This window comes from Rhinolophus sinicus, chromosome 16, assembly GCF_057876585.1.
Source record: "Rhinolophus sinicus isolate RSI-liver-muscle chromosome 16, RSI-T2T, whole genome shotgun sequence".
Lineage (NCBI taxonomy): Eukaryota > Metazoa > Chordata > Mammalia > Chiroptera > Rhinolophidae > Rhinolophus > Rhinolophus sinicus.
Window position 1 is genome coordinate 173,735,288 of NC_142516.1, and position 15,032 is coordinate 173,750,319.

Here is a 15,032-nt window from a genome sequence, read left to right on the forward strand (position 1 = left end):
CCCCCCAAAATTGAAGTTTATAATGTAAATTTTATTCTTTCCAATTTGGGGATCATAATTTTATTTTACATAATTGTAATTATTCTGAAATTAAAACCCCAGACATGCCCTCTAACCTCTCTTCACGCTCTATCCCCAGCATGGTTTCAACCAAGCAATCTCCTGGGAAACTTGCTGGTAAACAGAAGGGGCTGTCCTTCAGCCAGAAAACCTGAGTTCCAACCCTATTGCAAACCCTTGAAAGCAGGGGTGTCCAAACTTTTTTCAGGTTTTTTACCAAGGGCCATATGCAGTAAAATCACAAACAGCCGGGCCACTCACTCGAGATGAAGTACGTATTGCCTCACCTGGTTTATTTAAGTAAACTAAATATATTTTTGGAATGCTGCAGGCCAATTAAAAATGGATTGTGGGCCGCAGTTTGGACACCCCTGCTTTAAAGGATGAATAACCATGATTTCTCAGCACCCCTGTTTCCCTATTTGTATAATGGGGCTTATGATACTTGTCCCACAGGCCTGCTGTAAGTGAGGTTCGTTGTACAGCATAGGAACTCAGCAAGTGTTTAAAGACAGATATTACACAGCTAAGTTATTTTTTTGCACTGGAAAGAGCAAGACTTTTGAGTTCATTAAACATGTGGCCTCAGTAAATTAATTAACTACTCCACACTTCAGGTCCCTCATCTGTGAAAATGGAGATATTTATTCTTATATAGAAAAAAATATTGTGGATGTTAAACAAGATAATGTGTATAACCTGCCTAAAGAGCTCTCAAAATAGAGTGGGCTCTTAATAGACAGGAATTATACTTGTTTTTAAATTACCGGGTAGAAACTTCCGAGTGGTTGCTCATAGACGGTTTTAAAAGTGAATTTAAATAAATATTTAAGCATTTGGCTTCTGTTTTAAAAATTATTGGTATGCATGAAAATTTATATACCAGCGTATAAAAATTCCAGTCGCTTTTGCTAGGGTTAGGTTTTCCTGCTTCAGGACAGCATCTTTTTTTTTTTTTTTTTTGTCTTTACTCAAGGAAGGGGAAGGAGAGATTTGTTATTGTGTTGCTAGGATGAGACCTCTCTTAGCCTGGGGACAGAATAAAAAGTGTCCCTGATACTCTGAGTCATAATAACAAAAATAATGATCATCGTGAAATAATAAAAAACTAACTATATATATAGGCACTGTCCTAAGTATTTCAATCTTCTCAGCAACCTTATATTAGCAATTTTTATTGCCTTCATTTTAAAGGTGCGGACTGTATGAAAACAGATGTTAAACAACTTGTCTGAGGTCACACAGTAAGGCAGTTTTCTGACCCAGAGAAATCCCAGGGAACCAACTATTCTTTGTTAATATGCAAGAGTGAAGATAATAAATTGAGAGGTATGAAATGTTTATTTTATAGTCACAGGTTGTTCTATACTTGTGGGCAATTTATTTTTCATTTTTAAGTCTTATATAAGGGATGGGCATCTGAAGAATCTTTGAGAAAACCGAATAGGGATCTGGTAAAAATAAGATGCACACTATGGAGAAATGATAAATAAGCCTGCTATTTAATACAGGCTTTTTTCTAGATGGATAGATAAATACTATGTGAGATGTTTATAGCAGGGCTGTAATGAAACCCTGCCGTAATAACTGAACTGGCAGTGTAGCTGAGGCTTGCAACTATTTATTAGAGGCGGGGGACTGTGAGTTGGTTAGGAAATCTCTGAGTGATTCCTAGGAAGTTTTTTAAAAGGGATCAAAAGCGTAAAATAGATGTGGTAGGCAGAATAATGGTCCCACAAAGATGTTCACATCCTTATGCCCGGAATCTGTGACTATATCGTAGGTGTGATTAAGCTAAGGACCTTGAGAGGGGAAGATTAGTCTGAATTATCCAGGTGGGCCCAATCTAAACACATGGGCCCTTAAAAAGTGGAGAAGCTTTGCCAGCTGTAATCAATGAGAAGAAGACGCGACTATGAAAGAAGGATCAGGAAGAAGCAATATAGCCGGCTTGGCTGATGCAGAAAGTCTGTAAGCGTAGAAATACATCTGGCTTCTAGAAGCTGGAAAAAGCGAGGAAACAGATCCTTCCCCAGAGCCTCGAAAATGGAAAGAAGCCCTTCGGACGCTGAGGTTTTAGCCCAATGAGATCCACGTCGGACTTCCGCAGAGCCATAAAGTAAAAAAAAATGTACTGTTTTAAACTGCTAAATTTATATACTTTGTTACAGAACAATAGAAACTTAATACAATGAGGGAAATGGCAGAAGTACAATTTTGCCTTTTTTCTACCACTACTAAGATTATGAGTTTATGAGCACAGGAATTTTATTTTTGAGTTAGTTTGTACTCTTTGAGCAACATCTCCCTGTTTCCCCCACCCCCGAGACCCTGGTAACCACCATTCTATTCTCTGTTTTTATGAGTTCAACATTTTTGATTCCTCATATAGGTGGGATTACATAGTATTTGTTTTCCTCTGTCTGGTTTATTTCACTTAACATGATGTCATCCAGGTTCATCTATGTTGTCACAAATGGCAGGATTTCCCTCTTTTTTAAGGCTAAATGATACAGACTTACCTTGGAGATATTGTGGCTTAAGTTGCAGACTACCGCCCATAAAGCGAGTTGCAATCTTTTTGCTGGAAGCGGGTTTTTGTCTTCAATTTGTAAATAATGCAACGCCTCTGAAGTGCAATAAAGCGAAGCACAATAAAATGAGGTGTGCCTGTATTCCTCTGTGTGTGTGTGTGTGTGTGTGTGTGTGTGTGTGTGTGTGTGACATTTTCTTTATCCATTTATCTGTTGATGGACATTTAGGTTGTTTCTGAATTGTTGGTATTTTGAATGATGCTGCACTGAACATGGAAGTGCAGATATCTCTTCAAGATAATTATTTCTTTCTTTTGGATATATACCCAGAAGTAGAATTGCTGGATCATATGGTAGTTCTATTTCTAAAATTTTGATGAACCTCCATACTATTTACTATAGTGGCTGTACCTATTTATATTTCTACCAACAGTGTATAAGTGTTCCCTTTCTCCACATCCTCACTAACGCTTGCTATCTTTTGACTTTTTGATAATAACTATCATAACAGATGTGAGGTTATATCTCATTGTGATTTTGATATGCGTTTCTCTGATGATTACTAATGTTGAGCATCTTTTCATATATACTTTTTGTCCATTTGCGTGTCTTCTTTGGAAAAATGTTGAGGTCTTTTTCCCATTTTAAAATCAGATTATTTGCATTTTTGCTCTTGAGTTGTATGAGTTACTGATAGATTTTGGATATGAACCCCTTATCAGATATATGGTTTGCAAATATTTTCTCCCACTCCATAGATTGCCTTTTCATTTTGTTAATTCTTTCTTGTGCTGTGCAGAAATTTTTCAGTTTGATGTAGCCCCACTTGTCTATATTTGTATTACCTGTATTTTTGGTGTCATATCTAAATCATTGCCAAGACCAATTTTTTTTTTTTTTTTTTTTTTTTAAGATTTTATTGGGGAAGGAGAACAGGACTTTATTGGGGAACAGTGCACTTTCAGGACTTTTCTCCAAGTCAAGTTGCTGTCCCTTCAATCTTAGTTGTGGAGGGTTCTGTTCAGCTTCAAGTTGTTGTTCTTTCAGTCTTAGTTGAGGAGGGCGCAGCTCAGCTCCAGGTCCAGTTGCCGTTGCTAGTTGCAGGGGGCACAGCCCACCATTCCTTGCGGGACTCGAGGAATTGAACTGGCAACCTTGTGGTTGAGAGCCCACTGGCCCATGTGGGAATCGAACAGGCAGCCTTCGGAGTTAGGAGCACGGAGCTCTAACCGCCTGAGCCACCGATCCGGCCCCAAGACCAATATTAAGAACATTTTCCCCTTGTTTTCTATGAGCACAACAAATTTAAGCTCCTGAAGGCAGTGACTGTTTTACTCACAATTTTATCTCTAGACCCTAGAATATGACCCTGCACATAGTAGGATCAGTGTGCCTGAGGTTTACGCGCCTATACTCCATCCATGAGCAAGTTTCCAGTGATAGCTTATTACCACAGGAAAGAAAAAAAAGGTCACTGACAATGTATTTAGAGATCTGGGAGTTACTCAGGAGGTCAGGAACTGTCCATGCTATCATTGAAGGAATGTTCCAGGCTCAGAACCTAATCCCTAACCATCCAGGCATTGGGTCCATAAGTCCCTGCCCACCTTTCATATGGGATCTCTTGCCTTATCGGTACTACTGGGACTGTGAAATTCCACACCAAACTCTTTGAGTTGAATTCCTGTAATATAGTGGGACACTTACAAGCCCTAAGGGACCAACTGTACAATCACAACAATCCAGTGTATCTACCTATATTTGGGGACCATGCATAGGCATTTTAGAACACACTGTGGTGGGGACAAAAAGAGAAGACACTCCTGATATGAATGATTACATAAAATCATGCCAAAAAAGTCAACCAATTAAACAAATCTCATTTCTTATTCAATTGTCTCTTGGATTTTTTTTTTTTTTCTCAGTCATCCCAAGTCGAGGTGTATGTTTTATCTGTATCTGCCACTCTTTATGAATCCGTTCAAATCCTTCTGTGCTGCTTCAGCCCTCTTGAATCAGAAAAAAATATTTTCTTTGCCTGAAAAAAGTGACCATTAATAATTTTCACTAGAAATTGACATTTCAATGTAAAATTTTTAGACATTTAATCTAATAACTAGAGAAAATCTTGAATCAGATTTCTAAATTTAATTTCTTCCATTAGTTGATTTTTAAAAGTACCCAGAAATATACCAATATGCTCAGATTATTTTTAATGAGGAGTAGGGATTAGTGCTCTCTTCCAGCTTCAACAAGGAAACCATTTTTGTCAGTGAGTGATGCCAAGGTCAGTTCAATCTTTCTTGAATTACCCATTAATTAACTTCATGGAGTATTACTTGTCTTGGTAATTTTCAGCTTTCCCCACATAACTTTCTCTCTCCCCACCCTCAAATTCAGCACTTCTTGAAATAGCTGACATGTTTGATCAGTATAACTTAGATTCTTTATAATATGCTTCCTTTAATTTATTTGGGTATGTGCTTATTAACAGAAAAGAGAGAATATATTTTAAGGCGACACATTTCGAGTAAATTTTTCAAAACCACTTAAATCTCATTCTTCTGTTTTTTTACTGTGCCCTACTAGGTGAAGAGTAGATGTCCTTCATTTAGACTTCCTACTTCTTTTTGTTGCCTGTAATGTGGGGCAGTGTTGATTGAGTTAACATGTACTTTAAAATGACAGCCAGTGCCTGGGAGCTTGTTAGAAAAGCAGAAAGTTTGGCATCACCCAGACATACTGAATCAGAAACTTCAGACTAAGATCTTTAGGGCACACACACACACACACACACACACACACACACACACACATCAAATTTTGAGAAGCATTGCTCTAGAATACAGTTCATTCAAACCAATACTAATAGGGCTAATTCTTTGGAAAAAAATGAGAACCTAGTACTTCTCAGTCCTATTACTTTCCGTCGCCAAAGAGTAAGTAAATACCCAGAGGAAACATGTTCTCCATACTTTCATCACTCCACTGGTTTGTCCTTCTCTTAATCACACAGCCCTGTTCCCTCTTCTCAATTGTTTGAACCGGGTCCTCGTCATACTAACAATGGCAACAGTAGTAATAGTAATGACAATAATGATGCTAGAGATGATGATCATGATAGAATGTTTCTGCTAGCATTTGTGACTCAAGTAACACCCTCCAATCCTACAAACAAAGATACAACTTTCCTCAGCCTTCTCAAAATTTTGCTAATCCAGCCCTACCTGGTAGACCTCAGAATCTTAAGAATATTCTCAACTACTTTTTGCTCTTAGGTAATAGTTTTTAGAAAACTCATCTTTTGCTCTCATAGAAAATGCCCTAGTCTTTTGGAGTTTATGACATCAGGCTAGTCAATTAGCCCTTCTCTTCATTATTCCTCTTAACTTCTTCCTTCCCTGTCATTTTTTCACACTCTTCTAAGGGTTTGAAACTGAACCACTGTCTACATTGATAGTTGAACTCTGTCGTCCACATAATTCAACAGTGACCTTGTTAGACCTCAGTATTAATTACTTTTATCCCCACGCTTTTTAATCTTTCTTTCATGGACACAAATGTACTTCAGCATTATCCAAAACTATCATACCTCTGCAATACATGTGATGTTTAAAACATGATTATTGTGTTAGAAAAATCATACAAACATCCCTCCTAATTTTGCTCAGTTTCCAAACTATATTATTATTATTATTATTATTTATTGTACAAATTTTAACCTATATTAATTCTCTACCTGTGTCATAGATGGCTTTTAAGATTTCAATTCTACTTGACTCAAGTTAGTGCCCTCTGAGCAACTTCATCTAAGCAAGTGAATATAGCTGGAGAAACACTAGTCTAGATTGCCTGGTTTCGCTTTAAATTCATTACCACAGACTTCAAAGGGTCACTTAATTGCTCTGAAATTCTGCACAGTTCTTTTTACTCTCTGAGAAAACAGTTTTATAGCTTCTCCTCTTTGCTCAGTATTTCTACAATTTCCCTCCACCTCAGTCTTAGCTGATGAACTTACCTACATAAGAATGAGATAATGTCTTCAGAAAACATTTTTATTATCATCCTAAGTCAAATGTAAGAACAATACATGAGAATTATCACTCATTTGCACCTAATACTTCATACATCATTTTATCCTTACAGCACACCTATGAAAAAGTTTTCTTATTAACATAGGTGAGAAAATTGAGGAACAGAGAGGTTAAATAACGGTGGTCATAGTGGAGCTGGGAGTTAAAACTCTGCAGCAGAGACATAATCTGCTTCCAAACCATAAACTGGTACGCACAGGCTTGTTTTATCACTGTAAACTACTCAGCAACTGTTTTGTTCTAGACTGTTTTGGGTTGTGCATCATCGCTATACCAGCGGACATCTACCAGAAAAGAATAGTAATTATTACCAATGTGTTTCTGTTCAAAGGAAGCTAGACTTTGTCAAGAGCTCAGAGTTCTAGTCTCTGCTTTGCATCTGATCAACTCTTTCATCCTGAGCAATTCCCTTATTACCACTGGGACTTAGTTATACTGCTTTTTAAATGAAGAGGATTGAATCGGCACTAAGGACAGTAAGATTTTTAACGACTATATGCACCAGTCCATTTCTGGATATGTGGCAAATTAAGAGAACCAGAAAGTCGTTGATGCTCGAACCATAGAAATGTTGGGTCAAAGTTCTTGAATCTCTGTCAGTTCTGTGAGTACTCGGACTGGTAGAATACAGCAGAACTGACATTGTACCATGTTCTCCCTACCGGAGCACTATATTGCAAGTTTGACTATCCTGCTGGAAAGACCACATGAGGAGAACTTATAGTGAGGAAGACTGGCCCTTGTGGGACCACTGTGTCTGCCAAGGCACCAGAAATGTGAACAAAACCATCTTGAATCCTCCAGTCCAGCTCAGCTGTCAGTTGAATACCACACAGTAACCCCATTTGGTGCCATTTAGAACAACAACAACAACAATAAAATAAAAATTGGAAAAAAAAAAAATAACATCCAGCTTAGTGGGTCCTGAATTTCTGACCTGAAAGTCATGGACACAATACAATGATTATTGTTTTAAGCTATCCAGGTGGATGTGGTTTGTAATGCCATAGATTACTAGAACAGATTCCAGTTCTACTCATGAGCTTAGACTGTCAAGTTTGTTTTCCTGCCCAAAACAATTCCAGAAAGAATAAAACAACAACTGCAAACAAAGTGAGTAATTTAATCTACAAATTTGAGAGGCAAAAACCAAGTTTGCAACTGGAAATGGAATGTCAGATCCTCAATGTCTTTACGTGCCTTGGCCTAATTAAGAGTATTCTGAAATGAGAGCAGATAGGAAATCCAACAGGCATTGAGTGAAGGTGCTGACAGAGCCAAAAGTAAGCCTCATAATTAGGGACTTCTCTTTAGGAAGCTGGTCTGGGAGAATAATATTTCTTGCACCAAGTTTAGTATATGCTGAAACAGTATATAATCAACACAATTTATTCTTCTGTCCTTTTCCCACTCATTGAATATTTTTTTGCTTCTCTGACCTTGAGAAGTAAACTCTACTTTGAGTGTGGTGGCCTGAATTGGAGGATATATCTAGGCCTCATTCAGGGACTATACGACAATTAATTGCATGTAACTAGCTAATAGAATATTAAAACTGGTTAATGGAATGTTTCATATAGAATGAGTTTAGTAATTAAGCGACTAACTCTTTTCACCTATTCTACAATTTTCCAGTGAGTGAATGCCCAAGAGACAGAGAAATAGTAATACAAGTGAGAATCAATAAAATTTGATGTGGTACTTGCAGGGGACTCTGAAAAGCTATGCATATCTGACAACTGAAGTTAGATTAGGGAGGGAGCACTTCTAAAACACTGTATGGGAACTGCCAGGGTCTATAGAAGTTATTTCCTTTGTGTATCTGCTCCCCAGTGGGTCCACAGTCAAGTGCCTGACAATGAACCTGGGGCTACTTTGATCGGTGCTCCAGAAGAGAAACAGAAGAAAGCAAAGGCCAGCTGGGGGGCCTCTGGCACCTCTGTGGTCTGTCACTGTCTCTGGTTACGATGACCTGAGAGAAGGACGTTTTGCTTCCTTTTCTCCTCCCAAATGTCTCGCAATTCCTCTTTTGGCCACTTCTAATTTACAATCTTATAAGGTATGAAATTCTGGGGAAATATTTCCCGCTTTAGCCTACTTAACCTCACAGAATCCAGGACCACGTGCCATATACAGTGTAGGTAGGTTGATGATAAACCAGTTGTTTTCTGACTGAAACAGTTAATACTTCAGGGCCTTTTCCCCACCCCCATTTTATAGCGAATGTGACACACACATGCACGCACACACACACACACACACACACACACACACACACACACAAATAGACAAGATAGAGGCCAGTCATATTTACAAGTTTACAACATCTGCTTGCATTGTGAAAGAAATCAGTAGATTCTACCATACCTAAAATGAAGGCATTAATCTCCATTAATGCATAATCTGTTTGTGCAGATTATAAAGGCCTTAAGAATTATAAAATTTCCTCCCCTATTATCACTCCTCTTACTTTAAAACTCTAATCCCTAAAATTCAGAGTGGTTTTATAAGGAGAAAAGAGACTAAAATGTTTTCAAACTTGAGAACTTCACCTTTAATTTGGAGGTATCTGGACTCAGGGTCATTTTCTCTTTGCTTTCATTTGGTGACCTGATCTAAATATTTTAGGTTTCTGGGATCTTCCTGCATATAGCACCTGTTTCTAGCCTGGTAAATGAGATGGATGGATTTTCACTCCAAAATGTCACTTTTCCATTATCTAGGATCAGACCATTAAAAAGTATCTATACATCCTGAGATCTCAGCTCTGTTTAATTCTACAATCACAAAAAGATGAGCACTCAGAATGTTAAAGGACCACAAGAGTTTTTAAGGGAATCTAGGACAACGGGAGTTAGGGTCAGTCTGGCTGGACTGTAGAACACGCTGTTGGTTATTTGGTAGAGCTCATTTTAAGTCTTTTTCATTGGTCTCCCGAACCCTGATTAAGCCAAACTTAACAAAAAAAGTGTAACTTTATGAAAGAGGCTTGAAGTTAAGAATCGTCAAAAATAAAAAAATAAAAAAAAAAATAAAAAAAAAAATAAATGTGGCACTAATTGAATTGATAGTAATTATTCTAAAACAAACAAACAAACAAACAAAAACCACCTCCTAGGAGACACCTACCTGTAATTTTTTTTTTAAATAAAATCTGCCATGTCCTTTCAGACAGGCATAAACATTTAATTTACATATATGTGGAAAGTTGTCTCTTCTGAAGCACTCTGAATGCCATTGATCCATTTAGAACTAACAGAAACTCTTTTGACCTTACTTTCCTTCTAAGTTAAATGTATGTTGCATTGACTAGGACCACAGGTGATCTGCTCCCTTCTTGCTCCATGGGATGAGGCTGTCCTATTTTCAATTTATTGTCTGGAAACTGGATGCAGGTTTTTCATGGTATCTATTCTACTCTATCTTAAGAGAATGCAAATCTCTCTAAAGGAACTAGAATCATCGTTTGAAGCCTTGCACTTAGCTACAGAATGATTCAAGCAGAGACAGTAACTCCCTTACCAGTGAGCCTTAATTTTGACTTAGAGATTTTCACTCTTATAGGAGACATATCTGTGCCTGTGTCCAGGCAGCCCCAGGCTTCCCTGATGAGACTGATAGAAAAGGCATTGACTTGCATCAATTGTGATGATAGGTTTTATGACTGGACTGAGATCAGAAATTCATTTTACAGACCACTGAACAATTGCTAAATGACTGTTCACCTCAGTTTCCAACCATTCACTAATAATTTTAGTCTCGGGGTGGATTTTATGAATACTGGTCAAATGTCACAAGAGTGAAAATTAGAATTATTGGAAAAAAAAGGATGATTTTGCTTTAACATGCCACCTCATTGTCCTCTAAATTTCCTTTTTAATTTGCTTGTTGTAACATTTATTCTTAATCCATAAAAACAACTAGTTTCACATATTAACACTCTCACTGCCATTTTATATTAAGGGCTTTATAATATACGGAAATAAAATTAATTTACCGTATATTTTTATCTTCTTTCCAGTATTCCTGCATTTATGTTTAGACTCATACAAAGAAAACACACCACCGGAGCTAGCATTTAATAGAGACTTTAAATGTAATATATGTTTTAAATAATCATATATACTTAACAAAATTATTTGTATACTATGAAGTTTGACCATGTAATTCATAATATGGCCAGCAGCAAAATCTGGATTATAAAAATATGTTGAGAAGGTAGTGAAGGTAAGATAAATTATTCCCTAAATTTCAGAAGTTTAGAAAGGAAGAAAGTTTGTTTGTTTCCTTGTGTGGTGATCTGGGGTGGGAGTTTCATGTCAGCTCCATGTTCAGAATTCCAGGCCACCATATGCAACATTTGTCTTTCAAGACATTGACAAGTACAATCATGCGAAGGGTAATATATATATATATATATATATATATATATATATATATATATATATATATTATATATAAATATATATAACATATTACATAATATATAAATATATAATATATATAATTATATATATAACTACGTATATATAAAACTATATATAACTATATATAAAAAACTATATATATATATATATATAGAGAGAGAGAGAGAGAGAGAGAGAGAGAGCGAGAGAGAGAGAGAGAGGGAGAAAGAGGAATATTTGAAAGAGTATAGAGAAATTTTAGAAGAAAGGAGTTAAGAACAAGAGCATTCAGAGATGAGAAAATAGGTATGTAAGAGGTTCCCTTGTTAGGATCCTTAATTTCAGTTGACAGGGATCTTATTCAAAATGACATAGGAAATGGAATGTATTAGTTTATGAATCTAAAATGTGCAGAAATGGACCAGCTGCAGATATAGCTGAATTCAGGGGCTCAAAGAGTATCATAAGGTCTCATTCTTACTTGATCACCATAAAATTACTTGATTTTCAACACATGGCTTAGGCTACACAAAAATGCTTCTGTGAGTTGATTTTGGCCACTTAGGCTACCATTTTGCAATCCCTGCCCTAAGCTCATCAGTGAGATGAGTTGGAAATTTCTGCTAGAATAGGAAGTGTTGAAGGCTGGTAGTTCATGGATAAGACAAGTGAAATTGGGGGATGTTGGGGGAAAGAATGCCAGTTTATCAAAGTGGCAGAGTGGCAACAGACTCACGTTAGTATATTAAAGTCTGAGGAGCTTGGATGGGAATAAATAGGGAATATCTGTGATGATTGAAACTCTAATCTTGGGAGGTTATAAAAGTCTCTGGCAGAGTTCTGTGCATTGATTGTGGAGACTTCTCTCTACCAAAGCAGAGCCAACTGCATTTGTTTATGTGATCCTGATTGAGGAGTATTAGCAACAGTGACAGCTATTAATTGAGAAGCAGTTGAATCCATATTTCCAGGACTACTGCAGCTATAACTTTCTAGTGAAACTCAAAGATAGGAGAGAGAACCATGAAAAACCGTTAATATTGCATCTCTTGCCAATATTAGGGTGTGGCCTATTTGAACCACATTTAATTTTTTTTCAATTACAGTTAATATTCAATACTGTTTTATATTAATTGCAGGTGTACAGTATAGTGGTTTTATATTTATATAATTTATGAAGTGATCCCCCAATTAATCTGATACCAACCTGGCAATATACATAGTTATTACACAACATTATTGACTCTATTCCTTATAGTATACTTTACATCCCAATGACTATTTTGTAACTACAAATTAATACTTATTAATCCCTTCACCTTTTCCATCCAGGCCCCAAACTCACTCTCATCTGATAACCATTAGTTTGTTCTCTGTATCTATGATTCAGGTTCTATTTTGTTGTTGTTGTTGTTGTTCTTTAGTTTCCACATATAAGTGACATCATGTGATATTTGTCTTTGCACCACATCTTTAAAAATTAAAAAAACAAAAGTGATGCTTCTCATACTAGAGATGTCATAGAACGTTCGTACCTGTTACATTAGCAAAGCTCAGAGATCTGAGCATGGCACTTTGATAGATCAAGCAATCTTCTAATGGTCAGCACTAACAATATGTGGTAAGAGCGTGTACACACACACACATACACACACAATTGAGAAAGGACCAGATAAAAGTGAAATAAAGTGCAAATCATAGGGATAATGAAATAGCCAATTTTTTTGGTAGTTACAAACAAATTGAATAACTGACAATTGAAGACTGGGAAGTTATTGCAATTCTACTAATAGAAGAATGTTTAAAAGTGGGAAAGTAAGATGATTATCCATTATATTGTCTTACAATGAGCCATTTAAAGTAGACATTATAGACAATATCTGAAATGAGTGACATCCTCAAGCGACATATTGGCCTCTTCTAATGAGGAGCTTGATTCTACTCTTTGAAAGGCATGTTATTTCATCTCTCTGGAATTACCCAGGCCAAAGGTGCTATAAACACACTCAAATCACCATTTCACCTTGTTAATGACCCTTCTAACTGACACAGGCCTATGTTGTTGACCTTATCCACCTTCTATATCAGGAGAAAATGAAGATCATTATGGTTATTTTTCCCACTTGCTTTACAACCTCACTGAGTAATAGATGCCATGTTCACAGGGTAAAAAGGTTGAGCTGGGGCAGGGTAGAGAATAGGTTGTCTCAATAATCTTCTAGTTTTAAGCCATTCATGAAGAACACGTATGTAGCTACATTCTCTTTTTCTGTTTTGTTTTATTTTTTTTTTTCCTGTTTTCTCTCTTTTGTTCAGTCAAAAACAAAGAAATTTATGTAGGTATTATTGCTTTTTGGTTATAGGTAAAAAAAAGAAACAGAATAATGATTATATAGGTGGAAATACATTCTTATGATCTCATAAAAGGATATATACTAAGAAGAAATGTCAATATAAAGAGCATTCAGAAATAAAATATACACATTGCAAAACATGACAATGTCTGTCTCTTTGAACTAGTCCTTATATTTTACAAAACTGGGATAAGAAACATGTATAACATTTAAATGAAAGGGTATTATGTAAGAATTAAATTACATTAAAAGTACCAAACTAGATTTTGTCTTTATTTTTAAACCATAAATTAATGCAAATAATGATTTTTTAAATTATTATTATTAAAACTCTTGCAGTTTGGGCAATTATTCTATGCTTTCTGGAATAAAGATTCATAAACTTATAGATATGGAAATAATTCAACAATATAATGCAAATAAAAATCAGTTTTTGGTATGTGTGGTTTTTCACTCATGAAGAAACATATTTCTCACTAAAGATAAAAGACTCAATTAATAATTATGCTGACCTAAAGCGTTACATTTATTTTTGAAAATTAAAATCAGATAATGTCACCTTGCACCTTCAAATGCATTAACAATTTTATTCATTGAAAAATGAAGTTTGTCTTTTATTTCTCTTTCTTCCTGGACAGAGATAATGGCTCCTGACCTCTGCCAGCTGCAGCAGTACTGCTGTGTGCTCCTCAACCTTCCCTTCCTGGCAAAACAGCCCTTGTCCCACAGTAGGAGTTCCTGGAATGGGTGAAAAAAGGTAGGACAACACCAATGTCTCAAAGATTTAGAAAAAGAGACTTAGGCCTAGCTTCAATTCTGAATCTTGACTTAATAATGAATCAGAAGTGAAGTTACAGGTCAGGTTGATTTATTAAATTTAGGATATTTATTCTTAGTTATCAGATTTTTGTATCTATATCATCTATCTATCTATCTATCTATCTATCTATCTATCTATCATCTATCTATCTATATCTTCAATACAATTCACAATGGTTGTTATTTTTTAATGTTTAGTTTTCCAGCCAATTAAAACATGCTAAACTTCCTAGGTTATAACTGTTGACTCTTTATCCTTTTACCATATCCAACCCTAAACTGCTCTCATCCTGAGGAAGGAAAATCAGCCATGTTGTTAAATTGCCACCTAGCTAAGCTGTCTGTGAAGAAGAACGTGGCTCTGAGCAGCCAAGGGCCATGATGACTTAAATGCACACGGAGGTCATCTAAACTTTCCCCGTTTTCTACAGTCTGTTTAGCAGTCACTACCACTGGCATTCATACTTTCTTCCACTTTTGCTGGGCCTTGGTCTGACCTCACCAAAGCAGAGAAGGCCCATTGTGCTGTAGCCAGAGAGCGCGCCTCTCTAACTGGGGATTAACCACTTTATCCGCACATGGAAGAGTGCTTAGTTTAAGAAATGTGAAGGAACGACAGAAGCAATCATCTGTGGCTGACAGCATTCTAAGCATGCTCATTTGCTCTTGACTTACCTGAGTTTCGAAGAGAACTCCAGTAAACTTTTAAATATGTATTAAAATCAATTCCAGAAATTCTGTAAAATGTTATATATTTGGATTCCC

General features: G+C 36.4%; 1 protein-coding gene across 1 annotated transcript in view; it reads left to right on the forward strand.

Annotated features, from left to right (window-relative positions):
* PCDH9 (protocadherin 9) overlaps window positions 1-14,201 on the forward strand; it is a 918,924-nt gene extending 904,723 nt beyond the window's left edge. Inside the window, exon 5 of the mRNA XM_088792969.1 lies at window positions 14,087-14,201. Within this exon, the coding sequence (XP_088649095.1) occupies window positions 14,087-14,199 (113 nt within the window). The 3' untranslated portion in view covers window positions 14,200-14,201. The remainder of the gene's footprint in view (window positions 1-14,086) is intronic.
* Window positions 14,202-15,032: the final 831 nt, after the last annotated feature.